At 41.0% G+C, this 27470-nt stretch overlaps 2 protein-coding genes across 3 annotated transcripts in view; one reads left to right on the top strand and one right to left on the bottom strand.

Annotated features, from left to right (window-relative positions):
- Positions 1-10322, bottom strand: part of HEATR1 (HEAT repeat containing 1) — a 34399-nt gene extending 24077 nt beyond the window's left edge. The window contains exons 1-13 of the mRNA XM_040698263.2: positions 10248-10322; positions 9750-9929; positions 7679-7895; positions 6605-6746; positions 5973-6074; positions 5343-5483; positions 4758-4969; positions 4060-4193; positions 3102-3210; positions 2635-2745; positions 2102-2219; positions 811-918; positions 303-407 (exon numbers count right to left, since the gene is read on the bottom strand). Coding sequence (XP_040554197.1) covers positions 303-407; positions 811-918; positions 2102-2219; positions 2635-2745; positions 3102-3210; positions 4060-4193; positions 4758-4969; positions 5343-5483; positions 5973-6074; positions 6605-6746; positions 7679-7895; positions 9750-9891 — 1641 coding nt within the window. The 5' untranslated portion in view covers positions 9892-9929; positions 10248-10322. The remainder of the gene's footprint in view (positions 1-302; positions 408-810; positions 919-2101; positions 2220-2634; positions 2746-3101; positions 3211-4059; positions 4194-4757; positions 4970-5342; positions 5484-5972; positions 6075-6604; positions 6747-7678; positions 7896-9749; positions 9930-10247) is intronic.
- Positions 10323-10378: 56 nt separating this feature from the next.
- Positions 10379-27470, top strand: part of ACTN2 (actinin alpha 2) — a 76906-nt gene continuing 59814 nt past the window's right edge. Inside the window, exon 1 of one of the 2 annotated variants that reach the window (XM_046938534.1) lies at positions 10379-10956. Coding sequence is in view for 1 of the 2 variants with exons in the window: in NM_205323.2 (NP_990654.1) it covers positions 22277-22411 (135 nt within the window). In the remaining variant the exon portion in view is untranslated. Of the gene's footprint in view, positions 10957-21976; positions 22412-27470 lie in introns of those variants that run through there. The other variant, NM_205323.2, reaches the window with a different exon arrangement.

The raw sequence follows: 27470 nt of genomic DNA, 5'->3' as shown, positions 1-27470 counted from the left end.
ATGCTCTATTAGGAATAAGGAAACATATAAATCCAGGCTAACTACAAACTTTGAGAAAGATGAGAAAGGAGAAAACTGCAGGGGAGGAATATATATGACAAAGTAAAGAATAGCCTCCCAAGTCTGTGCTGTTTCATCTTGTTAAAAAAGCCATATGTCAAAGACAGGAGTACAAGAGCAATAAAAGACAAAAGCCATATAGCAAAGGGATAAGTAGAAGGACAATTATAAAGAATAGGTTTCAGACACATATTCGGAAGCTGCTAAAATATCACCTAACTTATCAAAAGAAATACACACACCTCCAAAGCACTGAAAGCAGACATGACAACATCTCTGTTGTCATCCTTGAGGCGCCCCAAAATTGCTTCTTCTATAAATGACTGATCAAAGCCTTCCTGAAGAAACTAAAGGAAAGGAGAGCCAAGAAAAAAATACGTTAGCACAATTTACAGGCTTTTAATGAAATACTGTAATGAAATACTGGAATTGTAGAAGAAGTGGTAACACCTAGATTAAATCACAAATAACTGAGAGACTAAAGTTCATCAAAAAGAAGAAAAATAAAAGTAACCACTGACTTAGATTTTATCTTAGTCTACAAGCAGTTTAATAAACGAGAACTACATACAGACTTCAGAACAAAGGAAATTGCTGCCAGAAGCCTTCTGAAAATATCATGTCAGGATATCACCTCCGAATAGTTTAATATATCAACTGTCTTTAACCAGTACTTCTGGCAAACAGCTTTTAGATGTTCTATTTTGTATGTTAAATAAGTTCTCTAAGTGAGAGAATTGGGACACAAACCTTTGATGTTTCAATAACCTCTTTCAAATGCTGAAGAGCCAGGACTCGCACAGCTGGCTGAGGATGATTCAAACTAAGCAGAAGTGAAGTATCAGAGTCTTCCAGAAACTGAAATACACATTTCAGAGTCACTCACCAGATGTTAACAATATCTACAGTGTATGTCAGGAGGAGAATCTGTAATTTTTTGGAAAAGAAGAGAAACTGACCAAAAAACTGCAGAACAATGATGTCGTGTAACTGCTTCAAATTTGGTCTTCCTCACTTTGGAAGACAGTTTTTGGAATGCAACCTGAAAAGTACAGTAAACCACAGATACCTTTTTGTCCTAGAAAGACGTTACTCTTATCTAAGGATTCTGAGATAGCTCCAACAACAATGTCAGTGTGACAGACCACAGATAGAAACTGTTAAAAAAGGCATCCCTGCCAGTATAATTGCCGGCCCTTATCTCACAAACAGTAAAGGCCTGAAGAGAGTCGTATGCCTTCATTCTGTGTGCCTCGCTTTTCTCTTAATCCAAGTGTTACTCCACGACAAACTGTGAGTTCAGAAAAACAGCACAAAAAATAGACTAAGCACTTCTTTTCCAAAGTGACTTCACTCTTTCCATTACTTGAAACAACACTAACAATACTAACCATCTCTTAATAACACAAAATAACTCAAACTTCTTAAACAAATCTGTCGTGCAGTTATTCTCTGTTAGTCAGAGTTTCAATTACTCTTCAGAAATGGCACAGGAAGCATTCCGCAGATACTTTATTCTTCCTTGTTACTGAATGTAAGCATTCATAAAATTGATGCAACAAATGGGTCCAGCTGTGTTCTCTCAGATGCGATAAAGTTGTCACCCTCCCTCAGGCAGACATGGATGATGCTGACAAGATCTTTAAGTATGATGAGACCTTGCTGGGCACCACCATGTTATGAATATCAGCCAATACACTATACGTAGTGGCTACATTCATAAGGAAAAAGAGTTAATTATAATAGGCATGTGGAAATGTATAAATTTTAACCACAAAAAAAAGCCAATACTCATGACTGTTCATAATGAACATAGACTTAAAAAAAAAAAATCGAATAACTTTTGGTTTTACCACATTTTTAATCAACCACCTTCCCCCATTTCAGTAAGGTCGTGGGCTTTTGTGGGAATGGCAGAGATGGAGTTTAAAAAGAGGAAGAGTTTAAAAAGAGGAAGAGAGATCAGAACTTTGCCACGACATCACTGTTCTGACAGTATATCCAAGTAAGAGGTAGGATGAGGAATTAAGCTTCTACTTACCTTGTATTTGCCACAGCTTAATGAAAGAGAAATAAACTGGTGAAAAATGTCTTGGTTGGCCCGATCCATAGCACTTTCCAGATGCTCCTCCAACACAGAGTCTAAGGCTTTGGGATACCTGCCAAAGACAAAATCCCAAATGTTTTCCGCAGGGCATTGCAGAAGAGCATGCATTTTCTATAGAAATACATGGAAATGCAAGGAAAACGAATGTCCATGCACTTTTCCAAACCATTTAAGAAACTTTGCAAAGGCAATCAACCATTATGTCTTAACTTAGGTAGATGATATGCAGCCCACTTAGGGTAAATAATGACCAGAAATAAAAGTAATGAGCCAGTAGGTATGGCACTAATGATAAAACATGTAAGGACAGATCAGTAAAATAAAATACAGACAATAATCAAGAATCGGTTGTTTTTACTATATTTTTTAGGCAAGAATATAGTGTTTACAACACCCAATAAGCTACGATTGTAGTTGACATCACCAGCCTACAAGCCATAGGTCCGTCATAGAAAAATGGAGCTTACTTTCTCTCAAGAAGTCTGATAAGGGGAAGCAGCTTTTGACTGATTGCAGCCATTTTGGTGGGATTAGATTCAATCTCTGTACCGTAGGAGACAAACTCTTCAAGAAACTTGCTAAAATAACAAATAAAAGAAAGTCATTGTTTTTAAGACACGACAATTTTCACTAATATTATAGAACACAGTGTTAAACAGGTAACAATTAATATGCATTACTTGTTGCAAGTACAGATTTACTCCTGGCCTAAAGTTTCACTCTGTTCTGTATAGCCACGTGCTAAAAGCATGCTAAAAACACTGATCATTTGGATTACTATTATCCAGTTATCATTCAGATTATCAGTTTCGAAATCTAAGCTTGGAGTTAAACATGTAAGTAGAAAAACACGACTCTAAAAGAGAGTTGTTACTAAACCAGAAATTACTGTAATGCTCCAGAAAAAAAGAAACAACAACAAAAGTTAACTCACGAAGCCAAAAGGTGATCTAAATCCTTTTCCAGTGGTATACTCTGAAGAATACCTTCAAGATGTTTGATATAAATATGGTCTTCTGTCTCCCCAGAATCTTCTTGTTCCTCTAAGAACAACGAGTAATCATAGAAGATGAACAACAGTTTGAAGATAACCTTCTCATATTGATTAAAACAAATAGCTTGTATAGGCAGTATCACCTGATGAACCAAGTACACAATTTAAAAGCACAATGTCCACTGACTACTTGCACTAACTCTCAGCATGCTACTAGCAATGCTTTCTACCAATTTCACTGAAATGCCAAAGGCTCTATTGCTACCAATATGCTCAGGTATGCTATGGAGCATTTCCGTTCTGTTACCACAACCTATGCCAACAACTCATTCGAGCTTTTCTTGTCGTTAACTGAAGTTTAGTGCTTTTCAACTAAAAAGCTTTTCCAAACAGAATTTGGCAGTTACAACAGTTAACAGCACAAGTAGACATACTAGTACAGACACAGACACACTAATCAGCTTCATTGTCCAGGAACATTTCCAGGCACATTTAATTTACTGGGCATACAAAGAACTCCATCATTTGAACTACATACAGAACACTTGTAATCTATCTAAAAATGATCTATGCAAAGGATTCAAAACATGGATTTTGCAATAGTACACTACCTCTAAGAGTCAAAAATTCAGCACATCAAAATTAAGTTATTGCTGAATACTGAAAATCAAAACCTAAGTCAAAGCGACACAGAGAGAACAATACCTAAAACGGCATCTACTGCAGGACCTGGAAAAACAGGCAACACCCACACACACAAGCTCAGCAACACCTTCATGTGTACTGGTGCACTTTTAGAAGCAGAAGCAAAAGGAAAATGATATAGCCACAACATTTAGAACAGCTATTTATCTGTTTGTGAGACTCACTGGAACTGTAAATACACATGCTAACTTACCTGCATCACATTTCATGATGCTGCAGATAAAGTGAGGCAACAGGTAACGCAGAAGAGGAGAGATATCATAGCCTTCTGAAAGGCCTTGCAAAAGTGTTACCAGTTCCGGGTTTCTGCACAGATAATTAAATGGCCTGCAGAACAGAATGGCAGGTGGAAGGGAAACAAATGTTTTGTTATCTGGCTTACCAGCACCTTCAAACCATTCCTGAGGATTCAGTTCTTAGAATCAAGTAACAGCATCGCTGTAAATAAATGCTGAAAAGATTGTAAGGGGTTCACTTTCAGAGCAGCGCTTGCATATGAAGCGAATACCCTTCCACTGAAGGGGCAGAATTTCTTTTTTCCAAGATCTTTAAATAACCCCAAATTTGTGCTAACGTTATTATGCTAGCATCAGTTCCACGATTCCCACTTTCATGAAAACCTTACTGACAGGCTTAAATTTTGCACATTGACAGCAATCCTGGAAGTAGCAGGAGAGAGACCAAACGACAGACTTGGACCACTAAGACTCTTCAGCTGTAGTGACCATAAGCATTTTTGAAGAGCCAAATACACCTCCAAACCCTTGGACGCAACAACTACTAACATTTCTGACACGGAAGTTTCCCTTTAATGAGTAGGATGAAAACATTCAAATTACCAAAGTGCAACCTCAGCTTTTAAACAGGGAATTTCAACTGATGAAGACTTACTTTTTCCCAAGATTGTCTCCCTTCTGAGTTTGCAGAAGTAGGTTCAGGCAAGCAACCCCTTCCCTGGCTAATGAGGGTACTTTAGATAATGTCTTGCTTATCTGTAACATCAAGGAATGCACCAAGGAGGAATCCACTGTCACCTTTACTGTCATCTGGCATATTATCATATATGTTGCAGCTCTATAATCCTGTACAGAGGACTTCAAGCCCTTGGAAAAGAGAAAAACAAAGATGTACTATGTTGGACATGCACTTTTAAAAATTTTTTTTAAAGTATGTTAACATAGAATTCCTTTTCATCCTTACATCCATGGAACTACACTACCTTTTTCTCCATGTGTCTTAAGTAACTATAAAGTTAACTTTCAAGACAAAGAAGCTGTCATGCAGGGTCTACACATAAAGGAAGAGAGATACATAAGAGTTCTTAAAAGTGCTTATCTGGGTTGTGAGAAAGCATGATGAGACAAAGAACTTCACCTGCCTAACGTTACAAACCATCCTGAATGTTAGCAGCAGAAAATACGTTAGCAGAACACAGTATAGTTCATCACACAGGAAGGAAAACAAAACTTCGGGTACCTTTTGGACATAGGGGAGCAGCATGGACACTATACGGTCTGTTATCTTCTCTGCAGCTCCAAGAGCTGATACAATGGTGGAGGCATAAAATGCAAGAAGAACTCTCAGTTGAGCAGAGTTGCTAGTACATTCTGAAAAGACCTGGACCACAGAAGAATTAGTTGTTGAGACACCAAGAAAAGTTGGAAGACACGTTCAGCTCCCCCAAAATGACCAACATCTCAGAACTTCAGCACATAAATTCTACCAGCTTCTGCTGAGATAACTGAAGGCATCACCTGTCCCTAGCAGTAAGCTTGGCCAGAGCTAACTTCCCTGTTGCAGAGAAAGTAGAAAGATATGAATTCTTTTCTTCAGCTATTATACGTTATCATAAAAAGGTAACTAGACCATTTACTCTGTGTAGTACTCATGACTGTGAACTGGAAAGCCAAGAGGCTGCCATGAATCATTGGTTCTCAGCCACTTCCTTGTAAGAATTTCTATAAAGTGTAATCTATATAGACAATGACAATTTTGCAAATGAGGTTTTTCTACTATTCAATATACAATTCCAAATATTAATAAACATCATAATGCTAACATAAAGATGGAAAACACACAAATATTGTTCTAGAACAAAGCAACAACCTTCACAGATTTTGCCACCAGTCTGCAGATGAAATCCATGAAATCCAGGTCTTTGTAGCAGTGTGTAATGAGAGTACCTCTTGCCAGAGGGACACCAGGTTTCTGTCCAGGGTGAAAAAAATAAAGTTAGAACACTCCAGGGTACAGAGAGAAGCCCCAGATAAAAAAATTAATATAACCCCATTAAATTAATCCTACTGATCAGTTAACACTACTTAAATTGCACCTCTCTGGAGTTTTTATATCTACATTAAGAGAGACGATGAATTCTATGTACACTGTATGTGTATCATCATTACAAATCTGCCATTATGTATAGTATATGTTCAAATAAACACATACTTTAGTAATTACATACCTGCCTAGCAGTTGCAAATACTTACACCTTAAAAGCATAGTTTAACTTTGTCAAAAGAAAGTAATTATGATTGAAGCCTTTTATAACTGTACTTAAAGAACAATAACAAACAAGTGGGCATTCGGGCTCCACTCCTGCAATTAAATATTTCAGTACAATCCTACAACTAATCACACCATCAGGTGGACCACATTCTTAAATCTAGAAATGAGTCAGGAGATCATTAACGAAATTCTTCACATTTCTCCCAGCATGCATCTGTTAAGTACTTTACCCTTATTGGATCCAGCCAGTGCCATTTATGAGTTGGGCTTTTTATATTTAAAAGCTGAATAACTCTCACAAATAGCTTGGTCTCGTGATATGGCAGAACACAACCAATCAAACTGTCTTGATTGTAGAGGTGAATATGAAATCTAAGAAAGAAACAAACACATACATAAACAGTTAAAAAATAACTGGAAGTTCAAAACAAAGGCCCAGCCATGTACTTCTCAGAACATCTGGTTATTTGCTATTATGCAAGACCAGAGGAGACTGTCACACTGACTCAGGCATCCGATCTGCCTACAGTCAAGAACCCAAAAGACACACAGTCCATACATGTAGGAAGACATAAAGGAAAGTACTTCACATGATGATTTTAAGTCCCTAAGTTTCTTCTGGATTAATATTAGTATTAAACCAAGTTACAATAATGTAGCACAAATTTCAGTACTATATATGTACATATATTTGTGATTCAATCTTATACCAAAAGCAACCACCCACTCTTTCATGATACGAAACATTACACTTCACAACTTGATAGGGCAATTTATATAAATAAGGACAACACCTCATAAAAGTACTTGGCTCATTTTTTTCTTCACACCTTCTTAAATAACCCTGAATTAAGATGACTTAGTTCTTGTTATAACACAAGAACATATCATTCATGGTTCACAGTTAAAACTGAAAATTTGCTACATTACACAGCTCATTATCTCAAAGTTTATTACATAAATGTCTCTCTAGGTCCTCTGTAAGAGGATTAGAGTTGTGCAATTTGGTTGATTGCCAGACAAATAAGTAATTACATTTATAGATTATCATGGTGAATCAAATTTTTTTACAGAAATTTATCAAACGACAGAAGTCTAACTGGCAACGAATAACACCTGGCTCCACACAGACTAAACTCAAATGTGTATATCTATTTTTAATGTATATATAAATACAAATAACATTTCAACCTGTACTTCCAGAAAACTAAGTTATAATTACTGAAAATTATTCTTATGAGGAAAAAAAATCTTGCATTTCTGAAAATCTAATCTATTGACATGTAGGTTTTTCAGTGGATTACCTGTGAATGAGCCATTCGAGGCACTTCTGCGCAGGCTTAAGCATAAAGTAAGGGGACAGGTGAATCAGGAACAATGAAATATTCTGATTGAGCTGCTGATTTACTGTTTTAGTCTGAACGCTGCGTTCCAAGCCTTTGGACATGGAACTGAACAAGCTGGACTGGAACACTTCGAAGGAAGGATCAATTCCCATCAACTCCTCTAAGCCAGTGCATCCTGTAGAAAAAAAAATGGAAGATTGGTTTAAATGCAACATCTGTAACCACGGTTCATCATCACACTATCATATCCAACCTCTTTACTGTGCTGGTGTATACATAACAAAGCAGATCAAATAATAAGACCAAAACTTTTGCTATACTTAGAAGTATTTCTTGATGAAGAAAATTTTCATTTGGTAGTATATTCTTTGAATAATGAAGGCCCACACCATCCTGGGTTGTGTGTGCAAGGGCGTAGCCAACATGCTATGGGAGCAAAACTTCCCCTTCCATGTCACTTTTGTGATGCTGTATCTGGAGTAGTAGGTACAATGTTGAGCAAATGAGCAAACCATTGACATTCAGATACAAGCCCAGTAAAGGACCACTACGATGTCTGAGCCTGAAAAATGACGTGCAAAGCAAATGACAAGAACTGTGTTTGCACAGCCTTGTGAAGAGACCACCAAAAGGAAATCTTACTACTGTCTGCAACTCCTTAATGGAGTAGTATAGGTTATCAAGATGGAGACAGACTCTTCACAGAGATGTACAATGGAAGAACAGGATAGAACAATTCCAGTTGGAAGGGGTGTATAAAGATCATTGAGTCCGACCGTCTGACTACTTTGGTGCTAACTCAAAGTTAAAACACCATTTAGAACATCATCCAAATGCCTTAAAAACACAGATGGGCACAGAGCATCGACTACTTCTCTAGGGGATGAATTTGGATGGGATGGAACAGATGTAACCTGGAATACAGGAAATTCCAAGTCAAAATATGGATACATTCATTTATTTAACTTGACGATAGTCAAACACAGATCAGAGGCCCAGTATTAGATCAGAGATTGTGAAACCTCCTGCTAACTACAACTGCATCTGAGCATCCAACTAGTTTTTTATCCATCTGGCCATCCCCTGGATTGACTGGAACATCCTAATGTTGACACAAAAATGTTGTGGAAGACAGTGCAAAAAAGACCAAACCCTCAAAACAAATGACACGTGCTGCTTCCTCCTTGCTGCAAACCTACAGTTACATTGTCACAGAAGGCATACACAGCAGGCAGGCAAAGAATTGTGGAATATCCTAGGTTGGAAGAGACCCACACAGATCATGGAGCCCAACTCCCAGCCTCACACAGGACCACCCCAAATCCAAACCCTCTGTCTGAAAGCAACATTCAAACACTCCCTGAACTGCAACACTCTGGGCTGTGCCCACTGCCCTGGGCAGCCCATTCCATGCCCACCGCCCTCTGGTGCAGACCCTGTCCCCCATCCCCACTGCCCCTCCCCTGACACAGCTTCATGCTGTTCCCTCGGGCCCTGTCGCTGTCACAGGGAGCTGAGCACTGCTCCTCCACTCCCTGTGAGGAGCTACAGCCACCATGAGGCCTCCTCCTCAGTCACCACTTCTCTGGGCTGAAAAACCCAGGGACTTCAGCTGCTCCTCACACACTTTGTCTTCCACTGTCACAGCCCTCCCCTGGACGCTCTATGAAAGCTTTATGTCCTTTTTGTGTTGAGGGAAGGACACGTCAAGGGGCTTCTGCTCCTAGAACCCAGTTACTTAGGAAGAATACAAAGCATGGTCTCCCCCGTCCCAGAAGCACGATTTACACAAATCCATGCTGACTGTTCCCAATTACCTTACTTTTCACATGTCCAGAAATATGCTCCAACACGGCCTGTCCCATACTTTTACCACTGACTGGAGTGATGCTGACCAGGCTGTACTGCACTGAATTCCTCTTTCGGCCTCCTTTGAATCAAGTTCACCTTTACTATTTAATCTTCTCCAGCTGTTTTTAGATCAATAGATGATTTTTAAAACCCCTGGCACGTAAAGAGCCGAACTTACCAATAGCAAAAAACGTGTCCCTGTCAATAGCAGCGGCTTCCTTGCAATCGAACAGCAGCGAGGCTGCCTCAGAGCGGTTCAGGAGGCTGGGGTCGGTCTGGGGAAGGGCGAGCCGCTTCAGCTGCTCCGCGAGAGATGTCATCGCTTCACCTTTCGAGGATACACACCTCAAAGGAAACCCTGCACAAAGAAACCAGAGCATCCCACAGAGAAAGCCAGCATCCCACACTTCTCTCCCACGAAGAGGCTCCCGAAGCCCACCCTAACCCGAGTCCCACCGCCCACCACGAGCGGCTTGTGGCCGCAGCGGCCATGGCGACACGCACCCTCCCCTTCCTCTCGCCCCCCTCCGCAGCGGCCGAGGCCTCGCTGCCAGCTGCCACCTAAGGGCGCACCCAGGTGGGGACTAGCCGGAGCCAGACCAGGAAGAGCACGAGAGAAGCAGCGGCAGGCGGTGACACAGCCCGATCCACCCCTGCACCGAACCCCAGCACCCACCTGGCCCCTCAGCACCGCGCCGACCCCCACGTGCGCTGCGCGCGCCGCTAACCCGGAAACAGCGGCCGCAGCGGCACAGGAAGCTCCGCCCCCTTCCCCTCCCCTTCCCGGCGCGTGGACGTGAGCTGCACAGAGCATGCGCGGGGCTCAGCTCTTGCTCGTGGGCGCGTGGCGTGGTGGCCATTTGCTGCTGTTGACGACCGTTGGTCGCCCGCGTGTGGGGGCGCGTGGGTGGGGCTGGGGACACAGCCGGTCCAGGCTGTGAGAGGAGGTGTGAAGTCTAAGTGCGAGTGAGTGAGAGGTCTTGATGAGGTCTTCTTGTCATGGAGTGCTGCTGGTGTTCTGCTGAACCCAGCACAAGCCCTGGTTTGAGGCTGAGATCTGCTAGTCAGGATTGGTGTGTATCAACAGTCAGGGCGTGCAGCGCTTCAGTTGTCCCACAGCAGGATCTCTGAACGTCTGAAGTAAGTCATACTGGGGAAAATACAGGAATCCTGAGAAAAGGACCTTAAAAGCTACTGTAGCTGCTATGGATGAGATTCCCGCTGCAGAACCACAAAGTAACGTGGGTTGGAAGAGTGTTGGAGAAGTCATCTAATAACCCCCAAGGCAAGGCTGGTTTGCAGCACGTTACTCAGAGGCGTCCGCTTGCGTTTGGAGCATCTTTGAGGGTGGAAATTCCAGAGCTTCCTTCAGCCTCTCATCCAAGGTTTGGTTATCCTCAGTTTAAAAACATGCTCCGAATATATAAAGACTGGTGTTGTCCCCCACCAGTTTGGGTTCAGGGCTGCAGCGTTTGCACCTTGAAGTGAAAGCCAGAAAGAGAATGTGTGTTGTTACAGTCCAGGAGAAGCCTGGAAAAATCTTGATGTGAGCTGAATGGACAAAATTATGCCAAATATAACAATTCCAACACCAAGTGTGCAGAATTATTGCAAATATTGTTGAGAAACTGTACGCCAGTGTCAGAAATAACAAATGGTAGAACTGCCCTGTGTGACAATTATTTAGCATGCAGTAGAAATGATATATATACATATATATCATGTATATATCTTATGTATGCGATATAAATACAGCTTTGCAAAATATTGTTTGTGTGCTTAATGTTATCCTCTTATTCTCTTTCTGCTTTCTGTAACGACGTAGCAGTCTCTCTTTGCATTTGGACTTCACTGTGAAATGATCAGAGAGCACTCTTCTACAGCATGTACGTTGGTAAGGCCTCGAGGCCCTTGGTCCCTTGGCCTTCGTTAGGAGTGAGGAGGCTGGAGTCGTATTATGGATGAATGCAAATATATCAGACTAGAGACTTAAGAATTGCTTTCCCCATCTTTTCAGCTACAGGCTTGGTCTTTTTTTATGCTTAAACTAGTGAAACTCAGGAGTGACTTTTGTGAGGTCAGTGGCGTTGTGCGATTGTGCAGCTGATGTAACTGCAGGCAGAAACAATTGAGTGCAATTCAGTTTTGGTTGAGGTTACAGAAAAAAAAATGCAGTTCTTGTTGCTAGAACAGGATTGAAGTGAAAATAATGTTTCAGTTGGACTTGAACGGCTGGGAGAAACTTGCTTGCTAGGCATGATATCAGACATATCATGGACTTACTGACCACTGTGGCAGGCGGTATCGTGTTTCCCTGTCTTTTCTTGGAAAATGTACTGCAGCTTCCCCCAGCCATAAATTCTCATGTGTGGCTGCATTCCAGATCTAAAAATAAATAGAAACCCTCTGGATGGGCAGAAAGAAGCTATTTTGGGAGTTTTGCTATGTTAAAGGCTTTATGATATTGTACTACCAACTAAGGGCTTCCAATCAAAATTATTGTAGAGGAGGCTTTTGCATATTTGCTGTAGAAGTGCTTCACCTAGGCGCACGCAAAGAAGACATTGGTTTGAAAGCAGTAGGCAAGGGCTACCTCTGTGTCTCCAAATTTATTTACCCAAGATAGGTGTACCCTGTCTCAAAAACATCAGGGAGAGTAGAGTTTTTAAAAACTGAAGGAAAAAAGCAGTTCTGTCATTGCTGAGCTGCTGACAAAGTATGATGTGTATTGTGTGTATTGTTGTAAAAATCCACTAAAAAGTTGGATTTTCATGACTGCACAATTGTTGTCAGACAAAACAGGAAAATATCTTGTGGTTGCTGTGATTACAGTAGCTCTTGTCATGATGTTACATTTATAAGGCTGGAAAAAAAAAGAAGTTTTATATGTTAGCTGCTTACTGCTACAAAAAATACATGTGCCAGGTAGTACTGAGGGAGGAGATGTTGTAGATCTGTGGTGTAGTAGTTCTGAATTCTGTTGTTTAATGCATTGAGAGAACTTGGTAATCAGTGTGTGGCAGTGTGGCCATTTGGGTCTTGGATGTAATAAACAACATGGAGACTGTTGTGTACCAGACATGTAGCAGGGCTATAAACTATAACAGAATTTATAGGGAATTCTATTCTCTATAATTAGGGAGAGAAAAGAGAATGGAGGATTGTGAGAAGGTAAAAGTGATCAGTAAGAAACCTGCTTCTTAGTGCAGCATGCTTTTCTTACTGCAGTACACTGTCTTGCTATTACCACTCTCAATTGCCTCTGTTATTTAAGCAAGTGGCAAGTGTTGGAATAACAGCAGACCTTGTATAGTACAACAACTCATTCCTGACCTGCAGCTGTTCAAATCTCTATTTACTTGCCAGCCCAGACAGTTGTTGTTTTTCTGGCTGTGTGATTTCATTTTTAATTTTTTTTATATGCTGAGATGAATCACATCTTTTTCTGTGAAGAAGAAACAGTTTAATTACTACCCAGACACCTTGAATATTTCAGCCTTTCCCCAGGCCAGCTGTTGAAGCCATTGCCACTTTTACTCCTTCATTTGCCCTAGTGACTTCCAGCCCACACACCTTTTCCATACCTGATGAACATATTGTTTAATCTAGAACAAGCTTGCAACTTTACATGGTAATATCTGAATACAGTAGAATCCATGTTCAGTAGCAGAGGGCAGAAAACATCTATGTTGTTTTTGCTGCTTGATTATATTCAGTTACATTGTAGAATCATAGGATGGCTTGGTTTTAAAGGGACTTAAAAGATCATCTAGTTCCAACACGTCTGTCATGGGCAGGGCTGCCACCCACCAGCTCAGGCTGCTCAGGGCCCCATCCAACCCAGCCTTGAATGCCTGCAGGTATGGGGCACCTCTGAGTAACCCATGCCAGTGCCTCACCACCCTCTGAGTTAAGATTCCTCCTAACATCTAGCCTAAGTTTCCCCTTTCTTAAATTAAAGCCATTCCCCTTGTCCTTATCAGATTGTGTAAAAAGTCAGTCTCTTTCCTGTTAATAAGCTCCCCTCAAGTACTGGAGGACTGCAATAAGGTCTCCCTGGAGCTTTTTCTAAGCTGAAAAAGCCCAGCTGCCTCAGCCCTTATGGGAGTGGTACTCTGATCAGCTCCACACATTTATTGTGCCAGGATCCCAGGCCTGGACACAGTATTCTAGGTGAGGTCTCACAAGGGCAGAGTAGAGGGAGGCAATCACCTTCCTTTCCTTGCTGGCCACCCCTCTTTCGATGCAGCCCAGGATATTGTTGGCTTTCTGGGCTACAAGTGCACAGTGCTGGCTTATGTCCAGCTTTTTGTCCACTGGGTCCCCCAGATTGTGCTCTCTAGGAGTTCTCCTCCCAGTCTGCACACCTATCTGGGATTACCCCAACCCAAGTGCTACACCTTGCACTTGGCCTTGTTAAACCTTGTTAGGTTGATATGCTCCCACATTTCAAGCCTGTCAAGGTCCCTCTGGATGACATCCCTTCCTTAATATGTATATTTAGTTATCCACTTCGTAAGCTTTGTTTATTTTATGCATCTTTGTGTAGGAATGAATTACATGCCTAACACAGTGCCACTGTGAACACTGGCAACAATGGAACAACTTTTTTTTTTTAGTATATGTCTGCATATTTACATATGTGTGAGAGGGATTAATACTAGAATAGCTAGAAATTATTGGAAAAAAACATATATAGGCATCTACAATTACAAAAATGCCCCCAAACTTTCTTTGTGTTTCAGTATAGTTTTAAAAAATGTTTGGGTTTTGTATTTGCGTTCCTTGTGCCTTGGAAACTGTTGATGCTATTATGTGCTTTGGAGATTCCTGGCAGGGGGAAACAAACTGTTATTAAAAGAAATAGTGTGTTTAGGTATCAAGTGATTTAGGTATCAAGTGATTTAGGTATCAAGGACATGCAGCTGAGTATTACTGATAAGCCCAGATCTCTCAATCTGTTGATTTGCTAGAGGTACCTTGTTTTTAGGGTTTAAATAGTGACCCCTTTGTCTCGAGTTGATGTAAAGACTCAGTGCTGCCTTTCATGACTTGAGAAATGGAACTGTACTTGCTAACAGCTAATAATTTACTTACAAAAGTATTTCTCAGTATTTTTTCCAATGCATTTCTTACTTTCTGGCATTCTGTGTGTTTTGTGTATGCCAGTGCTCGAAGAGAGTTCCCTGCAGAGAAACTACTTGAGCTTCTTGAGTAGAAGCTGCTGTGCTTATATTAATGTTAAGCCGCACTGGAAACATTTATTGCTTTCCTTAAGATTTTGTATGAGCCTTCTTCCAATTCAGAATTTATTTGTAATAATTTTCTTAATTTATAGATTCATTATAATCAGTTATAGAGCAGATAGCTTAAAAAAAATCATTCAGATCACACGGGTGACCCATATAATGGGGATTGTTGAGCCATGGGGAACGAATGAAAAAGTGCCTTGGTGTTCTGGAATCTCACTCGTAACTCAGTGATCTCCCCTAGAGAAGTCCAAGTTATGTTTGAATCTGTCCATTTGAACTGCAAAACAAGCTTTCTTCTGAATGCTAAGTGTCAGAGTAAAGCTTTGTTGGGCTGGATGTAAGGACGACATTCTGGAAAAGGAGAACTTGTTCTATACGTGTTGTAGAAAGAACATGTTATCCGTGTTTGGCAGTAATTCATGTTGAACTGGATGCTGCCTTATACAGGACTGCATTTGCCCCATCTTTGTACAGTAAGGAGTTAGTATTCATTTTTACCAACTAGCAATTCATTCAAACAGGTTGTCGTCTTGAGTGCGTGATTTCACTGATGTTAGTGAGACTACATTGGTGTATCTGGAAGGAGAAATGAGGGCACAGTTACTGCACCTTGTCTAAGGTCATTCAGTGAATCTGTACCAATGCTGAGATCAGAGCACAGCAGTGTGTGATATCGAGTGCCCATATCCTGTGACCATAATCTCTACCTCATACCGCAGTGATTTAAAACCCGCCAGGTCTGCTCTGTGCCCCCATGATAAATACTGTCTGGAAACTCTGACTTAGTTGACAGCCTTTCTTTCTAGATAAATAAAGGCATGTTGTGCATCTATTCCTTATCTCAAATATACATCTGAGTTTTTTTCCTCAGTGTGACTAAAACTAATGCTGAATAATGTCATGCTTAAAAAAAAAATCTCAAATCAGTTATGGGTCACAGACTGGCTCAGTGAGGGATTTCTTATACTGAAGATATTAATGAAGTACAAACTGTGATCAGCTGCATAGCCCAAGTCCCGCAGTTTCTCCCTTGCTTAGTATCTTTGTGTTCTGAGGCTAAGCCAACGTAAAACAGGAAGGCAGACAGCATTCTGAGAACATGATGGTTTTTCTGGAGGTTTGTAATAGGCCGTGCTATCCTCCTAGTCCTGCTCTTATATTCTCATCACTGAGCCATTTTTAAAATCCTGGCTCTGCCTCACCATTTTTTCCAGTCCTATGCCAGCACTATTTGTAGTTTCCCCACCTGTTACCCTGTGTATTACGTGGTAACTGTCTGCGTATGGCTCTACAAGTTCCATCTGCTAACAGACTGCCTTGCAGCATTGGAAATAAATTACCATATGCATTTCCCAGTTTTTTGTTTGATGTTGCATTTTTAATCTATGCAAAATACCTATCAAAGCTTCTGTTGTTTTTTTTTTGCTCATTATCTATTCTGCTTTTTTGAGTCGTACCTATCCATACAAGATCCGTTAAACAACAGAGGCTCAAAAGATAAGGGAGTTCACTTGTCATTGGTTTTGTGTGTGTAATATTTAATAGAGAAGACAAGGGCTAAGGCTTAATGAGGCCTCTCCTCATCCCTGAAAGGTATGATTTTTATGTAGTGCTGCCTGTCAGTAGCCGTCACTGGAGGGTTTTTCCTCTGCTGTGCCTTATCTTTCAACGCTCACTTGGGAGTCTGTGGTTATTATATCTCTCAGACTACTGACAGAGGCCAGATTTTGAATGTTCCTACTTATATTTGTCTTGAAGCCTTTCTGAGATCCAGGACTATTTGCTGCACTGACTACAAGCCTGCAAATGTGACTCCAGGAATTGTAGGGACATCCCCTCCAGTGTATAAGGGGCCCTGAATGCCTGATGAAGCCTGCCATACTAGCTTCCCCTCAGGCATAGTTGGGTACAGACTAAACACAGACCTCTGAGACAAAAATGGAGATGAGACAGGTGAAGCACACGGCTATTAGACTTGTTCTGTAGGCTCATTAGGGCTTTTTGAGATAGAAAGCCTGTGCTCCTAAGAATTTTTGATATAGGTAGACATGAAGAACCAAAGCAAGCATCACTGACTGTTTTAGAGATAGGAAGGTGCAGCACAACAAGCTTGTTTCTCTTGTGCAGTTGGTGGGGTCAATCTAATGGGCCAAGTCTCAGCTTTTGGGGAAAAAATTACTTGAAGTGATTTACTCAGCGTTACGTAGAGCATTTTAAACTGGGGTAGATCACACAGTGTGTCAGCCTCGTGACTTTCCTTCCGCACAAAGAGTTGGCAGCAGTCAGTGGTCCCGGTATGGTCAGCATTTTCTCCATACTCCTGAAGCCCAAGCTGTGCTTTAGTAGTATCTGTCCTTCCTATAAATGTTTATTGCTACACTTCATCCGTGGCTGCAATTCAGGGGTAGAGTAAGTTGTTTCTATATATAGATGGTGAAGTACTTTGAGATCTTTTGAAGTCAGCAGTGCATTTTTTCAGTTCTTTCTCCATTTGTATTTCCAGTACTTAAAAAGAAAGATATAGTGCACACTTAGCTTCTGTATAATTAATATTACCATGCGTGAGTACGGTAACAATTTTTCAGATGGAAAGACTGTCTGTTGGTGCTGGATGTGGCAGGGCTACACTCTGTGTCCACAGTGCTGCTCTGACTGAGCTCAGGCAGAATCAGAAGTTTGGTTCCCATGTATATGCTTCTCTTCGCTCTAATTCTCCCTTCTGCATGTGTTCGTTTCACTTGTTACCTGCAAAAGGGCATCTTAAAAAACAGTTATGACATGCTTTGAAGGCAACAGTGCTTTACTTTCCGTTTAAGATTCTATTAGCAGGTTATATAAGAGAGCACTCACTTTTTTTTAAATTGCTCATTGCCTTCTGTTTTTGGAAAGTCATCCTATTGGTTTTTTTTCAGAGAGAAGTAGGCTGTGCCTATCGGTAGATGATTACATAAATACTTCTGATTTATAGAGCTCTCATAAGGTCTTTTATCTTCCCATGGCTCTTCTGAGACAATTTTGGCAGATGTGGGCTATTGTGTTTTTTGCAGAGAAACATGAAACTAATGGTGGTCACTTTCACATGAGCTGATTGTTTCACGGATGATTATTTAAGCAGTGAAGTCTGGCTTATGTCTAAAGTTCACTCTATTTAAATAGAAGAACGACGTGGAGAAACATTGCTGAAATCTTCAGCATTTTTGAAGCTTTTATTTAAAAGTTGAGGTTTTACCTTCTGAGAGTTTGTGAGAGGGAAGAATAAGAAATAGGCCAATGGGATTGAAAGTCTGATGAACACTGAGGATACACGAGAGTGATGTTTGGAAAGAATTTTCTGACAGCTTTGGAGAAGCAAATGGAAGTTAAAAGTAAACTGTGTAATGATTTCTTTTTCATTAAAAAAGTGTTAAAGGCCGACACAGGAGGTGAAAGCCATGCTTTGATTTGTTAGAAAAGCCCTTGGATTCTCAAGGAGCTTAATGCAACTTGTGCCAGGAGACTTTTGCCTTCTTAAGTTGGAGCTGTGATAAGAAACACTGAGCGAGTTCCCACAGACCTGTTGCTCCCATTTGGAAAGCTCTGGCTTTGTGCTCCTCATACATGGAAAGCACAAACCATATCTTATGGCCGTGGTGTTCTCTGGGGTGAGCCCTTAGGAAAATTTATGTTGACGTGAACTATAACTGTATGCCTCTTGTGAAATAAGAATAGTTGACAATTTAGCACTGCTGTCTCCATTGCTAATCACCTAGAGCCATCTTATTTTAATCTGTTTGAAAAATATGAATATTCCTTTTATCTTACCATATAATAAGCAGTCTGTGTTATTTGTACCTCAAATCTATCTGGATGTCGAATGTCCTGCCATGGCAGCTTAAAATGCTCTATGTGGGTCACCATGTTCCTTTTCTCTCTTTTTTTTTTCTGCTCAGCTTGCTTATTTCTGTCTTCTTTTTCCTTGGGGACATGTAGTTTCTAGCTGTGCAACTCTTCCAGCTTTAGTGGAGATGGTCTTAACCTACCCCTGATGTAGATATAAGCTGACTGAGAGCATTACTGCCTGTCCATGTCTGCTTAATTTGTACTACTCTGCTGGGCTCAGCTTCCCTTTCTCTAGGTGATCTGGAGCAGGCAACACCCTTTCCACTTTGAATTTGGCCTCATAATCCCATTTTGGCTCTCTTTCCAATGTGGACCTTCATTCATATGCTTCTCATTACCATCTGCACAGTTCATTTATGAAATTAAATTAAAGTAGTAAACAAAATACCAGATACTCCTCCTAGTGCTCCATCTATAAATATCTTCTCTGCCTACTCGTGTTGTCTGATTAAAGGGTAGTAAGTAGTTATTTAGAGAACCTAAAACAGGCCAGATTCCATCGAAGTAGGCTGTTCTTTTAAAATCAGAATATTGCATTTAGCTGCCTGTTTCAAGCTCATAAGCTTATCTATCTAAAAACACGTATTGTTAAAGCTGAAGCTCCCTCTTTTGACATCTGCATAAAGGAAAAAAAAACTATGCAACCCTGTCCATAGCAAGGCCTTGGAGCTAGATGGTCTTTGAAGTCTCTTCTGACCCAAGCCATTCTGTGGTTTGATGGTTTTCTGCAGTAAAAATTCTGCAATACTTTTTTCATCCAGAACATGCTAACATAACCTACCCGATGTGCGTGTTGAAGTATTTCCCCCTTACATAAAATGTAAGATCTTGAACTTTTGGTTCTCTCAGACTACCTGAGAGATTCTGTGGTTCTAGGTGTCAGTTGCTTTGAACGATGATGATTTTTTGCTGGCTTTGTTATTAAAGTGATGCATTTACCCAAGTACCAAATAAACATGAAAAAAAGGAGGTACTTTTGCAGCAGTGGCTAGCAGTATTCTGAGAAATAATCAGTTATGAATATACATATATCCCTCTTTCAGAATACTAGGAATTAAGGGTAGGTTTCCCTTTGATATCCAGAAGTCTGGTGCTAATCCACAGTATGATGGGATACTCACACTGTCGTCATAATATCTCCATTTGTATTTCATGACGCAGGCACTCCGGCCCATGTTAGATGATAAGGGCTGGAAGATGAAGTGTGGCTCCTCTTTGTACAAAGCCATCAGTGCCCATAAGGCTCACCTGTACTGCACAGGGCGGGTGGTGCAGTATCATTTGGTATCATCTATTTTGATCCTCAAACAAAAGAGTGCCAAGGAAAGGCTCACCTCTAATGCAGTAACGCATTAAAAGGTCACAGGTCTTGTCAGCACAGGAGACAGCTCTGGTTTGGAGCATTATAGCTTTGTACGTATTCTTCCATGTCTTTTTTTTTTAATTCCTACTTTTCCTCCAGAGGTTTCTCCTGTGCTGTGAACAGTGAATAGGAAGGAATGGTTTTGCTGACTTCAGATGCTTTAATGGTGCTTAAGGCAACAGGAGTTGAGCATGCCTCACAAAACACAGATAACTTCCCATCCATAAGCTGCACAGATTACATCAGTGTAGGCAGAATGTGTTTACATGTGAACATTCTGTTTATAATCACTATTAGACATGGGCTGAGAGTTTCCTAAGAGATTAATGATCTGCATGTAAACAAAAGTCTATGCACAGCATTCATCAACATTTGCTTCATTTTAGAGGGAAATACTATAGCAACTCTGAGAGTATTTGTATCGAGCAGGTGAAAAGTGTGTGTTTCTGACCTTGAATTTTACTTTTAAACTGTTTTATTGCATGGTAAGTACACCAAACTTGGGAAGTTAAGCTTGAATTGATTGCATGAAACAGTTGTGTTGCAGTCTTCTTCTGAATTCTAATTTGCAACCTCAGTGCTGCATCTGTGAAGTTTTTTGAGCTGGTGGGTAGGTGTTAGCTGTGTATGTGTGTATGGTCATCTTTTTCACCCAGAGGGTGGTGACACACTGGAACAGGTTGCTCAAAGAGGTTGTGGATGCCCCATCCCTGGAGGCATTCAAGGCCAGGCTGGATGTGGCTCTGGGCAGCCTGGTCTGCTGATTGGTGACCCTGCACATAGCAGGGGGTTGAAACTCGATGATCACTGTGGTCCATTTCAACTCAGGCCATTCTACGATTCTGTGACTTACACGCAACTTGGCAGAAAGCAGAACTTTATTTAGTAACACAAAATGCAAGACGTGTGCTGTCTAGCTGTTACTTATTCACATTGGTTTAGACATCTCTGGTTGCCTTTACTGAACATACTTCTCTTATATCTGGCTTTGTATTTCAGGGCTTCTAAAAGCCCAGCTTTGGTGAGGGCTTTTTCTTTGTAACTAAGGTTCAAACTGTATCCAGCATGGATGCTGCTGGAGAGGATGACCTTGGCTGATGGGAGGTGCAGGATGCAGCGTAGTTTGGCAGTACCCAGAGAAACATTCAGTTGTCACCAGGACAACTGAAATGATATGACAAGGGAGAGGAAATGTGCTTGCCAGTATGTTTGTTCTCAGTGCTGTCTCCTCAGATTTTACCCTGTGGAAAACACAGATAGATGGTTGCTGTCACGGATTTGTAAAGCTAATGGTTCCACAGATGTTTTCATGCTCTTTTTGGTGTCTACTTTTGGGACGCAGTGAACATCTTTCCTAGATGTCGCTCTCCTAAGTTGTGCTTGCATTCTTCTGCTCTAACTCCACACCCAGTCTGCTGTGCTTTATCTCCTGGGTGTCCTTTCCTGCGCTGGCTCTAGTGAGCTGTAAGCTGAAAAGTGGCTGACCACAGACTTCAGGTTGATGATAAATAATGTTGTACGACATCAGCAAATCATACATGGGCCTTGAGAAATAGCACATGAAAGTAGATTAAAAAAAAAATAATAGTAATCTAATTAGAAAGGCAGATGATTAGGCAGGACGTGTTTGTCAGAGTGCCTACGGGAGGCGAATCGCCCTGGTCAGCCTCCCCCTCTCGCTGTGGCAGTCTGTGCTCCGGACAGCAGCAGCACAGCGGTGGGTGCGGCGGCCCCAGTAGGGACCGGCGGCGCTGCTGGGCGCCTCTCGGCGTATGCCCCGGGAGGGGGCGGGGGGGCGGCGGCGGTGCAAGTGCGGGCTCCTGCGGCCGCCACTCGGAGTGGCGCTGGGCACCCGCCGGCAGCCACGTGACAGCCCGGCGGGGATAATAAGCGGCCGCAATGAGCAGCGCTGGGCTTCTCCGGAGGGTCGGCCGTAAGGACCTGCAGCAGCAGCAGAGAGAGCGAGCGAGACAGAGAGGGAGAAAGGGAGAGCGAGAGAGGGAAAGGAGGATCACCAGCGGTCAGTGACTACCTGACAGTTAAAGCCTCTGCTCTCAGCAGCTCATCAATAATAACATCCTGTCTCCTTGGGAAAGAAAAAAAAATACACGCGCTGCTATCTTCAACCCATCAGCAACCATACTAAACTTACATATATATACATATTTAACTGTTAGAAGGCAAAGCAGTTGAAGCTGATCCCTGGGTAGAATGAACAGCATGAACCAGATAGAAACAAACATGCAGTACACCTACAACTATGAAGAAGATGAGTACATGACCCAAGAGGAAGAATGGGACAGGGACCTGCTTCTGGACCCAGCATGGGAGAAACAGCAAAGGAAGGTCTGGAAATAGAGTAATGTGTGTCTGTATATGTGCTTCTTTGTGGAATTCTGGCCTCGCTTGTAGCCGTGCTGCATCTGGAATTGCCGGGGCTATGCAGTAAGGGGTTCTTATTTTAGAAGAGGATGTACATATAAGGTACATATCATGCCATATTTTGAGGGAAAAGCACTCCCTTTTTGTATTGTTAAGTGAAATCTATGTAAGATTATAGTAATTAATGAGAGTCAGGTGTGTGTTTTTATATTTTACCAGGAATGTTCTGTCAGTACCTCTACATCTGTGTATTGTTGATAGTGATTCCAGTGATTCCATTCTAACTTCACTTCATAGGTCTTCCTTTGACAAAGTAGTTTCTGAAATGTTGTATGCGCCTGATGGCTTCTCTAAAGCAGTAAGGTGCAGTTATAACCTGGGTGTTGCATGAAGTGGTTCAAAATTGTGTGGAAAAACCTATCAAAACTTACACGCAATATTTCTGAGTTCTATTAGAATTTGCTCTCAAGGTGGAGGGAATAATTTTAGAATGAAGATATTGCCTTGAAATATATTTAGCATAGGTTTGGAAAACTGTATTGAATGAGTTACATTCCCACATGCCATTCTGTGTCTGGGTGAAAAAAGAAGTCTGTAAACTCCTTGAAATATGTTATTGTAGAGGAGGCACTTCTCACCTTTTAGTTTTAGGAGAGCAGTTGTGTCACCAAGTACTACCTATACCCAGTTTCTGAACATAGGCATAGGTTGTAGATTCTTGTTTGTTCAAGAACTGTGTGAATGTGGCACTGAAGGACAGGAATGCCCGCTGTAGGAAGGTCAGTGGGCATGGTGGGGGCGAGTTGGTGGTTGGACTGGATGATCCTTGTGGTCTTTTCCAACTTTAATGATTCTATGACTTCTTAGTAGTTGTAACCCTACCAACAGTCTTGTTAGTAGTTCAGTACTCTAGTAATTGCTGCCCCTGTGATGCCTTTAAAATATGAGAGAAGAAATATCTAATTCCAGAACACTGAGTTTTAAGCAGGCTATGGAAGAGAGGCATGAGAAATATTGTAAAGGATTTGTTAGTTCCTAATGTTGAAAGCGATGTTGAAATTGCAGCTGACAGATCTAGGATTACAAGGTTATCTACTGGTTACTGGAAGGGAGAGAGGGAAATGGAACGTTAAACTATAGTTTATGCTGTTTGCAACGGGCGTGCAATTCCAAGAAGTTATGTGGACTTTGATTAGGATAATTTTTAGCATGTGTCAAATCAATAAAAATGAATTGCGAAGATTGTATCTAAAGGCAGTATCTGACCCACTGTTATGGCTTCTCTTTGACTGTCGGAATAAGGGCTGTTAGAACTGTTAGGGCTGGTGTGTTTGCTTTTCGACAGTAACTGATAGAGCTGATGTTTTCCTCTTGTTTTCACTTGTAGCTTTCTGCTTACTGTGAGTTTTACATGATTTTGTTCATTTCATTTTCCTGCATTGATATCTGTTTAGACACTTCTGTACAACTATAGTGTGAGAAGTTCAGCAGCTGCAACTCCTAACCAATTACTATACACCAATGGTGATGCTCATTTTAGTTTGATACTCTTTATATGGTGAAGTATTCTTTTATGAGAATGTCAGTGATTTGAGTGTTAATGATTTGAAAGTGCTCAGCTGTAACAGGCTGTGGTTACATCTGATGGAGATTCAGTTGCCCAGCATTTCAAAGAATACTGTGTTTTCAAAATAAAGAAATAATGCACTGGTTACTAGGTAATCATCACTCTAATGTAATTTTCCTAGAATGCAAACAAGTAATAAAGAAGATTGGGGTTCTGTAGGCTTTCTTATGTTTGCGGCACATCTCTTGGCTATTATAGAAGAACAGAGAATAGTTGATATGAGACATCATATGTTTCCATTGTTGCAAACTAATAATGCTTCAGCAGAAAGTCTGGTTTCTACATTCAGAAATGACAGCTTACCTCCATAGGGTAGAAAGATAGTACCTTTGCTACTTTGTGTTGTCTATCCCCAGTACTTGTTTTTAACATGTAAATGATGTCACATTAAAATTTAAGAGGGTGATCCTCATTCCTTGTCTTGGAAAGGAGTCTGAATTTATTCTGGCAAGGAAGTAAGTAATTTCACATAAAAGGTCTGAAATTTTTTACAATTTCAGGGCTCCTGTATTCTAAGTAGCACTAAGACAGTTGCAGAAAGTGTGTTCTCACTTCCCTTATTTATTAGGAAAAGATCGCAAATACATGGGCACAAATCTTTGTTCAAACTGGTAATATAATATAGAAAAATGATCTCAGTGGAGCCCTGGCAGTTGGCAGCTTATATTTTCTATCAGACAGTCTTGGAACAAACCAGAAATAAATACCATTGTTTCTATTGTGGGCTGCCCTCTCCAGACTTGCCATTTCAGTGATATGCCTGGTATGAGATCTGTCAACAGATGCTGGTAACACATGATGACGTCCATAGGATTACAATGGCCGTGACGCCTAATTATAACCATGGTTCATAGAGTATTATGGTCTGCTGCTATCCAGTCTCCTTGGTGGCTGCAGGTGTCAGAATAAATATAATGAAGGGAGTCTCAGTAGTAGCTTAGCTGTGACTTTCTGAATATGAATACCAATTTAAGTGCTTTGGTTAGGGTAATATTTAGCTTGTGTCAAATCAAGAAAGTACAGCAATTTGACTGTTTGCTGTATTAGCTGCTATTGGTAGGAACTTAAACAGGATCATATGGTTGGAAACTTCACACGGCAACTTTAAACAAAGACAGAACAACAGGTTTGTTTGTCTCCATTATATTCGGGACAGACATGCTGTCTTCAATAGGAACTAGAGGTCTACAGCTTTGGTGTCTTTAAATGTGTAGATGGAAATGATCAGATTGGAAACTTCTGAATTTTGCTGCATGACCCAGTACAGTTTGATTGACCATATGTGCATAAACAACAGTTGAAAGATCTGTGACAGTGGCCATTTGTTTCTTCAGTACTACATAGAAATCAGAAAGCAGAGTCTGGCTGACCAGAAGGGCTGGGATACTCTTCTTGACTCTTTAACCGTAATCAGGGTCAGTTTACCTCCTTAGACTTCAGTTTTCCTGCTGGCTAAAAAGAGGACCAAAAAAAAAAAGATAGGTGTAGTTCATTTTATGGTATTTTAGACTACTCATTAGCTCTGTTTCAATCACAGCTATGCTGGACTGTACTGGAATTAAAAGTCATGCTAGCTCATAGTGAAAAACTTAAAACCTGATATCTCTTCTCTCTATGTTAAATTTCTCAACTTTCTAAAAATGTTCAACAAATTCTGCAATTCTGTTAGTTTCACCAGTCTTTATCTCAATATTATTCAAAGGAAAGTGGAAAAAGTGCAGTTTCCCTTAACTTAGGAAACCTAGGACAACTCTACTTAAAATGCAGATATGCTGTATTGTTTGCAGCATGTTTGAACTCCCAAGATTGCTTAGTGAGCTGTATCAAGCAGTGCTTTTTCTTTTCCCCCTTTTCTTATTAATGCAAGAAAAAAAGTTGTTATTGAAGGCCTTGGTGTGCAGAGTACCATTGTATCATGGTATGCAAAAAGAAGGATAGGATTACATGTTCCTGGTCTTACTGATATTATAGAGTAATGTTCATATTCCAGCTTGCTTTATAGTCCTGATACCACCACCTTGTTGATGCAGAAGAGTTTTAATGTAGGTGTCAGCACCAAGAAGGCCAGTGTTGTTGTGGAGTGCATTAGGAAAAGTGTTGCCAGCAGGTTGAGGGAGGTGATTTTCCCTCTCTTCCCAGCCCTGGTGAGGCCACGTCTGCAGTGCTGTGTCCAGTTTTGGGCTCCCCAGCACAGAAGAGATGCCAGTGGAGGGCTATGAAGATGATTAGGGGACTGGAACATCTCAAGAGGAAAGGCTGAGAGAGCTGGAGTCAAAAAGACTGAGAGAGGATCTTACCAGTGCATTCAAGTATCTTAAGTGTCAAGAGTGTGGAGCCAGACTCTTCAGTGGTGCCCTGCAACTAGATAAGGGGTAGCAGGCATAAACTGTAACACAGGAAGTTCTATCTGAATATGATGAAGAAACTTTTTTTACTGTGAGAGTGACAGAGAGGTGGTGGAGTTTCTTTCTCTGAAGATATTCTAAGGCCATCTGGGTATGATCCTGTGCTATGTGCTCTAAGATGACTCTGACTGAGGAGGGGGTTGGACTGGGTGATTTCCAACCTCAGCCATTCTGTGAGTGTGTGTAAACTTCTGGCTATTTTGGTGGTCTTTTTGTGATAGAATAAACAAGAAGAAGATTTGGAGTATTTATTTAGCTTGATATTGCACTCTGTAGATACAAATCTTGATGACACTGAATGCTGTGCATGAGTGATGACTTCAGGAAAGTTTCTCTAGGGTAAAAGTTGTCTTTCCAGTCTTCAGCACTACATTAGATTACATTTTTAGCGTGCCCTATAAGGACTTATCTGCATTACCTTATTCCACTGATAATACAACTCCTGTTGTCCTCGCATGTCAAATGAATAAATAAATAAAGCAGCAACTGTGGCAGATTGTTTGGAAGATGCTACCAGAATGGTGTACCATGGTCAAAATGCTCCTTTTCCCCATGTTGGTGGAACTTAATAATGTTGAGCAGATTAAAGAGGTTGATTGCAGCCTGAAAGAGAGATTGACCTTGTGTTCAGTCTGACTTCAGTGTCTATAAATAGAGTTACAGTCAGCGTCCTGAATTCACTCTGAAGTCTATGTGGTCTTCTGTGGATGGAATCTAAATCAGTTTCTTATCAGAAACCTTTTCTTGGAAATAGTCTGCCTGTGAATGAGAGAAGACAGATAAACTTGTAGAAGTGAACATCTACGTTCCTCAAACCAGGAACAGGAGAGAAATGGCCACACTTGAATGAATGAAAAAGAAATGTAAGGCAGAAAAACATCGACGGGAGAGGCTGGATGCTACCAGGAAGATTCAGGGCTGTAGAATCTGTGGATTTACAAGCTCTGGACTGAAATAATTGTTATGGAGAATATGGCTATTTCTACAGTGT

This window comes from Gallus gallus, chromosome 3 (assembly GCF_016699485.2).
Source record: "Gallus gallus isolate bGalGal1 chromosome 3, bGalGal1.mat.broiler.GRCg7b, whole genome shotgun sequence".
Lineage (NCBI taxonomy): Eukaryota > Metazoa > Chordata > Aves > Galliformes > Phasianidae > Gallus > Gallus gallus.
The sequence above is the reverse complement of the archived record's forward strand: the minus strand, read 5'-3'. Positions and strand labels throughout refer to the sequence as shown.